Source organism: Centrocercus urophasianus, unplaced genomic scaffold (genome assembly GCF_019232065.1).
Source record: "Centrocercus urophasianus isolate 14NV4802_14NV808 unplaced genomic scaffold, USGS_Curo_1.0 seq_43, whole genome shotgun sequence".
Classification (NCBI taxonomy): Eukaryota; Metazoa; Chordata; class Aves; order Galliformes; family Phasianidae; genus Centrocercus; species Centrocercus urophasianus.
The window spans coordinates 154828-165122 of NW_024885011.1; the positions used below are offsets into that span (position 1 = coordinate 154828).

The following is a 10295-nucleotide window of genomic DNA, read 5'->3' on the forward strand; positions in this document are numbered from 1 at the left end:
CAGTCAGTACTTTATAGCACTCCATAAAAAGAATGCCGTCCCACTTTTCCACGACCATCTTAAAACACTTTTTGGGGGGTATTTTATTTTTTTTTCCACTTCCAATTAGTACATGTGCAGTAAATGACAATTTGAAATACAGTATACACAATTATAACAATTGTACTCTTACAGCTGTAAAGGTCCAAATCAGAAAGACTTGCGTTTAAAGACAGCCACTTCCATCACATTTTGAATTGACAGATCTGTAAGCATTCAACCAGCTGCCACCACATTTGAATGCACAAAAGAACATTAAGAAGCATTCCGTAATGTCGCCAAAATTCCCTTTTGAGTTAAACCACTTTTTCAGTTGTTACTGGATTTTTGCATAATCTCAGACTCTAATTGCTACAGTTCAGTTGTTTTTATTCTAGGATCAGCTGAACTGTGACAGCACTGAAATCAATATGTTGACACTGACCCAAGAACTGAACTTCACAAATTTTAGTAAATACTGATTCATTTTGGAAGCAGGCCTTCGCTGTCATTAAACTGTCCTTTGTGACACCCAATTTGATTGTAAGCACAACATTCAGAGCATAAGTATCTTAAACTAAGCAGTTCTGTTAAATTTTATTACAAATTTCTAAATAATTTTTTTTTGCACTGCATTCATTTTAAAAATGACCCCAAGACCAAGTAAAACGTACACATTCGCTGTATATTAAGTCCAAGGCTACAGCCACAAATGTCCTTTTGTGTTTAACAAAATAATTTTTTAATTATATTTTTTAGATCAGGCCACAAACTCAGCATGGTCATCTTACATTTACCAGTTTCTAAAAATACCTCTGTGCAGGAAAGCCCAGCATAAATTTACATATGCTACAAAGTATTACATTTATTTACATGGCTCTCTTTTCCCTATCAAACACTACATGTGCCTACACAAGGTATCGTAACTTAATTATAGGGTAACCAACTTAAAGTTACCTTAAGTAACCACTCCAGCTTTCTTAAAATTAGCAAATGATACAAAAAAAATTTTTTTAGAACTTATCAGTGCATCAGAATACAAAGAATTTTTGGAAGATCTTTTTGGCAGTCACCTGGCAATGCATGCGTGTCATTAATTGGCACAGTCTGCCTTGCTGAGGTTCCAGTGAAATACTGCTGGAATGAGACTGAAACACAGACCTCCTTAAAGTGTTCTTCCACCTTTTCAAGAACATGTAAAAATGTTTCCTAAAACTAAATTTTAGTCGCAAAAGTTTGAGTGTCAGATCTCACAGGTATGAAAAAAATTATCTTTGCATTTCCACTGGCAGCTGGGTACAACTAGGAAATTCTGCTCAGAAGACTTTTAACTAGAAAATCTGATACTAGGTTAAAAGGCAGAGTACCTGACTAAAGCTTTCAGCGTGTTGGGTTTTTTTGCTGCATTGAGTTCAATAAAAGCTGGTCTTCCAATACCATTAACAAAAAGGACTCTCAATTTCAATTTTTAGGGACAGTCTCATTTACTCCTACAGTAAGTGGTGACAGTTTAGGATTTAATCAAATTAAGTATTGACAAATTCCCTATGTAACAGCAAAATCAACAAAGTACACAACTTTTGAGGTAAAACACTGGGGATTTAAACTTCCCCACCTATCCCCTTCTCTTTCATTTATACGCAGCAAGAACATCTGGTCCTGTTACCTGTGCATCTGCAGTTCTGAATAACTACTCTCAAATTTGGAGGCCTATAAATTTAAATAACTGTAAAAGATTTAAAGTTCCATCTCAAGCCTGGACTTTAAGCAGTGTTTTAAGCTGAAAAGTCATTATTTCTTTATCAGAAGGTTTAAAAGAAACAGGTACCCAGTGGCTCGGAGGCTTAGGAAGAACACTTGGTGAGGGTGGTTCACTAAACTTTGCTCCAGCATAGTTCTGATTGGCTTGAGGCGAGAAAAACAGCTTACAATTTGATAAATTAGGACTCCAATTTTGATTACAGGGGAAATCAACGCTGTTCTTTCCTGCCTTCTGCATGGCCTGCCATGCACCAGACAGTGAGTTGCATCCATGTCCTCTTTCTTTCTTCATATAGGTTTTCTTCATCTGTGAATTCTGGTCTTTATTCTTCTGCCTGTTTTTAAGTTGTTGATGGTTCTTGGTAATATTTCTAGACTGGGGAACCTGAACGTTGAACTTCTCTCCACCACCCATTTTCAACTTAAATGTCACCTGTAAAGAAAGGGAAAAGTTTGGATTTTTCTTTTTTAAACCCAGAAAAACTGATGTGTCTTAACAATTCTGCTGCTAATGGCTGACCTGCTGGTCATCATGCATTGATCCATCCTGTACACAGACCACTCCTTTGTGTGCAGACCTATACCAGTGCGCACCTTTGTCTACCTATTTATGAAAAAGCTGGTCCTCTGGACAGCCCAACCACTGGACGTGCCACCACTTCTTCCCTAACAAATTGTGCTATGAGGAAAATGTGAAAGTTTTACTGTTCGCAAAACACAATATCAAATGAAAAGTGTTAGTATTTAATCTTTAAGACATTTAAACCAAACCTGTATTATACTTAAGTGATCTGGGTGAAATCTGCACTGATAAAGCATGCCCCAGTCTAAAAAAAGACTATTTTGATTCCTGATATTCCTAAGTAGTTACACAGTCAGTCAAGGCAAAGTAGAGATCTACTTTCCAGAACCGATTTTTCTGGAAGGAGACAAGGCGGTAGCACACAGAGGCAGACCAGGGCATACCTGTGGAATACAAACTAAAAACCTAAGTGGACTGAAAACACACTCAAGTGTGAAGGAGCCATTTGTAACTGGATCTCTGAAGGAAAACCAAGATGCTGCCACATATTTGGCACCTTGATGCTGACTCTCCTGCAGTCATCCTATTTCCTCCATGTCTCATTTACCTTTCAGTAGTCTTCTCCGATTCCACTCTCTCCAATTCTTGCCCCCTTTCTTGCTTCCAAGCCTGAAAGAGTAAGTGCTGCCTTTCTCTACACTCCTTCCTTTGGCTAGGAACAGAAGTTTTCATGGGCCGATCCGCTGTATTCAGCCAGGCAGCCGAGCCCAACATCAGATTCTCGGCACTAAACTCCAAGGGGAGAAGTCGCAGCTACATAAAAGAGAGTCTGAAATCAGGCACAAGAACAACTGTTTTCCCTTTCAAGTTTGGAACTACAAAAAAAAAGTTATCAAAAGAAGATAAAATTCACAGAATTAGCAGTCAGTTGTGTCCCTCTTAGTTGTTAATGCTGAATATACATTCGAACCTGGCAGCACTGGTTTTACTTTATATTAACCTAACATCACACTTAGATTTACACAGAGAACAGCGTTTTTCCTGTACTGCTGACATCGTAGTCCAATGAGCATTTTAATTAAGGAGAGACGATCAAGACCCTCATCCTTGGTCTCATGGAAAAAAAGTCAAATCCAACGGGAAGCGCCCCGCGGGAGGCCGAGGGCCGAAACCTGACGGCACGCAGCGGGCGCAGCTCGGACCGCACCGCCAACCCCCACCACTGCCTCGGGCCGCTTTCCCACCTTTGTCGGCCCGTCGTCGTTCCTCGACAGCTCTTAAACAATTTCTCGCTCGGCCCACGGCTCGCCCTCTCCTCAGCTCCGTTCTCAGGGGCCGCGTTCCCCTCTCCGCCCCCGCCCCGCTCCCAACAATGGCGCGGCGTCGCGAGCACAACATGGCGGCCCTCGGCCGTTCCGCAGCGCCCCGCCTTACCGACTTCTGTCCGTGCCGTCCGTCTGTAGCCACAGACGCGCGCGCAGGCCCTTCCGAACCGACCCCGCCGCTCACCGCCGTCACTTCCCCGAGCCCCCGCGCAGCAAAACTCAACCACACCGCCGCTTCTCCGTCTCCCACACAAAATGGCGGTCGCTCCCGTTGCTTTTTAAAACCTCTTCCCTCTCCATGCCTCCCAGGTCACCGTGCTCCAACCAATAGTAGCGCGTTGCGTGCTCCCTACAGCCAATGAGAGACAAGTCCCGCCCACCGCCATGACGGGGCGGGGTCCGGTTCGAATCCCCGCAGCGCGGGAGCGGCGCTTGGCGTCTGCCCGGAAGCGGCTGCGCTCCGCGTTCGCACAATAGCCGGCCGGGGGCCGCTCCCTTTTCTCCTATCGTTCTATTTCCTGGCACCTACTGTTATGTCTGAGGCCTTGCGGTGGTTCTCTGAAAACTACAATGCCTGCTGTAACCGAGCATTTCAGCCTCGGAAGTGCCCCAGCCACCTCAGACACGGCCTGTGCTGCACCGCTCAGCTCTGGTTGCGATTGGTGCGTTCAGGTCAGCAGAACCATCAACTCACGGGGCCCAGCCCCGCGGCACCACCCGCACTGAGCTTTCAGCAGTGGAAGAAAGGAACAGAAGCTGTGGGCACACGGAGCTCCAGGTGCTGCTGCATCCTTAAGACCCAACACAGACCTCGGTCCTCACCAGGGATCTGCCTTACTCAGCTCTTCTACCACACTTCTACAGCTGTGACAACTGAATGAGGCTCTTCCAGCCATAACGCCCTGGTCCATACCACCTGTCCCTCAGACAGGACACTGCAGGAGACAACATTTTTCATAAATGTTCCATTAAATCCTCAGAGCTTCATTAGCCCCAAACTGAGATGCTCCCAGCTATTCACCATCTCGCAACTCCTGTTGGAACATACAGCAGTAAGTCACAAGAGCTCATGAAAGCCCTCAGCCCATTTAAACCAACTGACTTTTCATCCTATCAGCAGGAAAAGCATTTCCACCCTTGCAGTGCACACAGAGGAGTTCTCAGAGCAGCTCCCTTTGATGCAGGCACTGCCTGTGGGGATGGAGGGTGAGCCCAGCATGCTCTGCTTCTGAGCCACAGTATGCAGAAAAAAATAATGCTGTGTTGTTTTTTTCTTTTTTTTTTCCTTGGCGTTTCTTCAGAAGCACTGTCTTGTTGGTGCCTGGGTGTGCTGCTACGTTTAGTACTGCTAAATGAGATTGATGCACTGAACTCAGCCACCCCAGGTGATAGAAGCAGACCTTTAAGCACAGCAGAGCAGGGGGTGCTCCAGCAGTGGTGCTGTGGTTGGTTCTATGCTTGTTCAGTGCCAGCTGACAAAACAAAGAAACAGGAAGAGGGGAAAAAAGAAAAAAAAGAAGAAAAAAAAAAAAAGCAGAAGGTGACTTTTGTGGGAACATAGAATTGACCACTGATCTCAGCAGTTGGCATGGAGTGGGGAGTTTCCAAGCCAGGGCTGCTCGCAGCTGTGCTAGCTGCAGATAAGGGAACAAACTCAAGCTGGAGGTGAACACAAAGTCCTCAGGCTATAGCAGTCATTCTGCCAAGGCGCATCAAAGTGCAGGTCGGACCGTGCTTCTGGATGTGCTGCAGAGAAAACGTTTCTTTCCTCCGAACCCTGACAGAAGAGCAGAGCAGGCAGGGCGGGGGCGGCCGAGCGCCGCGCACCGCAGCCACCCGCAATGGGGCAAAATCCTTCGGTTTGGGAGCAGACTCTCATGTTCCCACCATTGCGATGCCCGTGGGCTTCCAGGGGCAGCTTTGCTCCGTGTCACCGCCTCCCGTCCCGGCTCTGCAGCACAGATCCTGCTGCACGGGCAGCCCCAAGCAGTGGGAGCTCCGCCCTTGTTCTCTAGGCCATGGTCTGTCCTGTCTGCAGGCCTTATTGTGTCACTTAGGCTGCCATTTCCCTGCCATTTACAGTGAAAATACAACCTTACTCTTCTGGCATCAGCAGAGCATGTTGGTGCACAGAGAACTGGCCCCAGTGGCACAGAGAGGAGGATTCGTGCTGTGAACGGGGCCCAAAGGCTCACACAGCAGTTCCCCGTGTGTGACAGCTGAATATAAATTATCTGCCTTCTGACTCTTTTCCTTCCCTTCCTCTTCCATTCCCTCATAGAAATCAGGAGAAGATACTGGAGGTCTCTTGCCTCAAAACTGCGTGAGCATAGCAGAACCGGGGGGGATTGGGCACATGTGAGCATGGCTGAACAAGGTGGCATTCATGGCCAGCAGAACACAGACACAGAGGGGAAGTGGGGAAGGAAAGAACCACACGCTCACTAAAAGAATGCGAAAGATAGCAAGAAAGGATGCGTACTGATGGGTTTGCAGCACAGGAGAATAACACGTCATTATGCGTGGAGCCCTGATGAGAGCAGAAGAGCTGTGAAAGAAGGGGGAAGCAGTTGCAGCTGCAGGAGCTGCCCTGGGCTGGAGCTGGGAAGGCCCAGCCACAGGAAGAGGTGAGAAGCAAGCCCCAGCCCCAGGGACGTCCCATAGCGCACCATCCTTTCTCAGGGTGAAGCATCATTCGCTTACTTCGAGCCACAATGCTGATGTGGGGGAGAAGTCTGGTAATATTCAGGACTAACTGCACTGTGTAACAATTTTTGTTTTGTTTCCTTTTTTGTTGTTGTTGTTTCTTTTCCTTTTTTTTTTTTTTTTTTTTTTTTTTTGATGAGTGCTTTCTTAACAAGAGCAAAAAGGAGGTAAGTGTTTCAGTGAAGACTGACTCTTTACAGCTGGTTTTAAAAATTATTTACGTTAAATATACTGGGGAGACTTCCAAATGCTTTTTAAACGTGAGTGGTGCTGAGCTCTGAGGGCAAGCACTCTGCTGATTGATGCTGCGTTTGGCTACCTGTGGGAATTCAGTGGAGCACTGCTCTGCCATGTCGTGTGCTTCATGCTGGCACAGTGTTGCAGCTCTGCAGCAATGCACTAGTGTGCTTTGGACACTGTTATTGCAGTCACACGTGGGCAGATAGTGACTGAAAACAAATAAAGCAAATAATCCTCAACGCGGCACTTGTGCCATAGAGTTTTTAACGTCAGGAAAATAACTGCTGGGCATTTCTTAATGTAGCCAGAGGGACTAGCCAGAGGGAACAGCTACTTCCAAAACAGTGCCAAACTGTGCAAAGAAGTAGAGCTAGGGCTGAGCAAGGCCCTGTGCCTTCCCTTGCAGTCACCAGAGTTGGAAGGAGGACTGGGGGGAGTTCAGTCCAAACTGCAGAAAGCTATCCTTGTCTGATATCCAGCCTGAGACACAGCAAATATGGGAAGAGGAGGTCTGGGCTGCCTGGCTGATGTCTACAAGCCCAGCACAGTGGCTGCATTTTGAACCTAAGGGCTTCTCTTAATTGTATCAGGTTAATGGAGGAAACTGTCCTAGAACAGTCAGTATGGTGGTTATTTTGCCACTATAACCAGTTTCTCCTGATGCAACACTGCACAGGGGACAGCGCTTTGCTTACCTACAGGCACTTGCTTTTTGTTCAAGTGGTTTCCCGTCTCCTCAGCGTAGAGTCATAGAATCATTAAGGTTGGAAAAGGCCTCCAAGATCAAGTCCAACCATCCACCTGTCATTTCCCCACTAGACTGTGTCCCGTAGTACAATATCTAAACATTTCTTGAACACAGCATTGTAGTGTTCTTTGGACACTACATAAATGCAGGTATGGAGAATTTAAGAAAGGGAAAGCCGTTTGCAATTAATAGATATCAAAGTAGAGTTTGCTTAATTGATGTCTTGGTTTGGATGGCAAGGTTTTGCTGAGGGAGTTTTGGGTCCCCAAGGGCCCTGGTGAGTCCCTAGATGTGTCAAAACCCACCTGGCTGCACAGTGCACTCCTCTGGGGAGACAAGGGCTGTCAGATTTGATAATGGCATCGAGCAACTACTGCTGCATTTGTAATGTTCTGTGAAGAGCTGCAGGAAACATGAGATGCTGAAGTTGGAGTGCAATAACTGTGGTCCTGTGTGGTTGCCCCATGCCAGAAAACCTGACGTAAGAGGAGAGCAGCTTGCTGCAATGCTAAGCCATATTTCATCCCAAGGTCCAGAACTACTCCAGTCCAATACGCCAAGAAATGCAAATCAGGATCAAAATGCTCTGGGTGTAACAAGCAACTGAATACCCTGCAGCTGCCAATGTTTGTTCCCCAATGGGCAGGTGGGAGGAAAGTGTGGGGTCAGGGTCTTCTCAGTGGGTTCTGCACAATATCACAGGCTGATGGGTGTTTGCAGCTGCTGCAAAGCACAGGAACAACAGCAGCAGTCAGAGGAGTGGGTACTCAGTGGGGAAGGAAGTAATGGAGACGAGTACAAACATCTCTTGCTGCTTAAATGTGGTGGATGTGGTTTTCTAGAGTGTTGGTCACTGCTATCTGTTGTAGCCTCCAAAGACATCTGCTGTCCTTGATGAATGAGAACAAGCTCTTCAGTGTGGTAAAAATGAAGGGATCTGAATGCATTAAACTGCAGAAGTGTAGAGAAAAATGGGACTTGACTGCCACAGCATGCACTGAGTTGCTCTGCACCCCCAGCAGGCATTTCCCCATCACACTACATTTCCTTGAGAGTAGGTTGCAACAGGATCATCTCCTTTTGTGTAAAAGGAGGGATACCACCAAGGGAACTGAATTTACTAATTGTAGTGTTCCTATCCCTCACCTTCCCCTCAATCTTTTTCAGAGCATTTGGAGTACAGGAAGCCAAAACTCTCCCTGCACGTTCCTGGCTCCAGTTAAGTATAATGGATAACTGTGAGATGTATGAAAATACCTCCAAATGCATTGCGAGCTCCAAGAGCATGGAATGCTTCATGGTGCTCAGCACACAAGCACAGAAGATCAGCATTGCCACACTTTGTGGCCTCTTTGGAATACTGTGCATTTTTGAGAACTGTCTAGTGCTTTACCTGATCTTCTCCTCCTCTGGCACAAGGAGAAAGCCTTCTTACATCTTCATCAGCAGCCTGGCCTTGGCGGACCTCTTGGCCAGCATCATCTTTGTAGGAAGTTTTGTTAACTTCCATGTCTTTAATGAAACTGATTCTTCTAAAGAATTGTTCCTGCTGAAGCTGGGAGGGGTGAACACATCTTTCACAGCCTCCCTGAGCAGCTTGCTGCTAACAGCCCTGGACCGCTACATCTCCATCAGCCGCCCCTCCAAATACAAGCTGCTTGTGACGAGAAAGAGAGCGTGGACAGCTCTAGGAGTGCTCTGGCTGGGATGTGTGGCCAATGCCTTCCTGCCTCTGATGGGCTGGAACTGCTGCACACTCAACTCAGCCTGTTCCGAGCTGTTCCCTTTTGTGGACAATAATTATCTGTTCACTTGGATCTGTCTTGTCTTGATTTTGCTGGGGTGTATTGTCTGCGCTTACTCACATGTGCTGTGGAGGGCTCACCAGCATGTGGCATACATGGAGAAACACCAGGTGCATGTGGGAAAGCAGAACGCCAGGATGAGGATGGACATCATGCTGGCCAAGACCCTTGTCATGGTGCTGACCGTCCTTGTGCTGTGCTGGTTGCCGGCCCTAATTCTCATGATTTACAGCATCTTTGTAAGTCTGAACAATCACCTGCGCAAGGTGTTTGCCTTCTGCTGCACCCTCTGCCTACTCAATTCTATGGTGAACCCAATTATTTATGCCCTGCGGAGCAAGGAGCTGTATTCCTCCCTGAGGATGCACCTTTCCCGATGCAGGAGGCAGCTGAGGACCTCAAATGACAGCCCGGAAGCAGAGAGCGCTCACAGGTCCTCCATGATAGAGACCGTCTGTGAGGACATACATGCCATGTAGGGATGCAGTGCCAGGAAGTCTGAGCTCAGCTGGAGTGTGGATCATTTCTCTTTCGGATTGTTTTTATTTTCTGTCCTTGTAGAAGTCCTGGGAGATGACAGATCGGGTTGTGGAGTCAGCTCCTACTGATGCTTTCTTAGACACCGGGACACAAAATGCCCAGACCTGTACAGACTGCCATTCCCAGGGCTGCCAAGACCCGGTGCCATGCCATGGTGTGCTGCACACAAAGCAGAGGGTGATGCCATTCCTCGGAACAGCAAATCCTGTCTGCCTGCCAGTAGCTACCTGACACTTTTCCTTGTGCTCAGTTATGTCTGCCTCAGCATTTCACAAAATGTTGTCCCAGCCCTTTGCTTGGCACGGGCAGAGTTACACAAGCACTGCCAGCAAAGCTCTAGCAGCACATCACTGCATAGTAACAGTACACCTATTTATTCCTGCCTTGTAGACTTACAAAAACTTAAATCTCAGCCACACATTGTTGGATGTTATACAATTAAACATTAAAGAAATGTTTCAGCCTTTTCTTCCACTGGCCTCTAAGGCAACAGATTCTTTTGCAAATCACACAGAAGCAGCAGCTTTGGCTGTAAAACCTGCAGGGCCCTTCACCAGTGCCCTGAGGACCACAGGGCTGCCTCAGGGACAGGCCTGCCTGTGCTGTCTGGGCACGGAAGCGAGGCCCTT

The 10295-nt window shown here is 47.0% G+C and overlaps 2 protein-coding genes across 3 annotated transcripts; one reads left to right on the plus strand and one right to left on the minus strand.

Moving 5' to 3' along the window:
- Positions 1-59: 59 nt before the first annotated feature.
- On the minus strand, positions 60-3880 carry PNRC2 (proline rich nuclear receptor coactivator 2). Of its 2 annotated transcripts, XM_042833919.1 has the most exons (3): positions 3737-3880; positions 2910-3115; positions 60-2212 (listed from the first exon to the last, which is right to left on the minus strand). In XM_042833919.1, exon 3 carries the CDS (start codon positions 2192-2194, stop codon positions 1769-1771), a length of 426 nt encoding a protein of 141 aa, XP_042689853.1. In that variant the 5' UTR covers positions 2195-2212; positions 2910-3115; positions 3737-3880; the 3' UTR covers positions 60-1768. The 2 variants fall into 2 exon arrangements, with proteins under 2 accessions (XP_042689853.1, XP_042689854.1); XM_042833920.1 differs by lacking the exon at positions 3737-3880 and having other exon boundaries at positions 2910-3131.
- A 4627-nt stretch (positions 3881-8507) lies between these two features.
- On the plus strand, positions 8508-10073 carry CNR2 (cannabinoid receptor 2). The gene has a single exon (XM_042834126.1). The coding sequence runs from the start codon at positions 8550-8552 to the stop codon at positions 9603-9605; it is 1056 nt and encodes a 351-aa protein (XP_042690060.1). The 5' UTR covers positions 8508-8549; the 3' UTR covers positions 9606-10073.
- Positions 10074-10295: the final 222 nt, after the last annotated feature.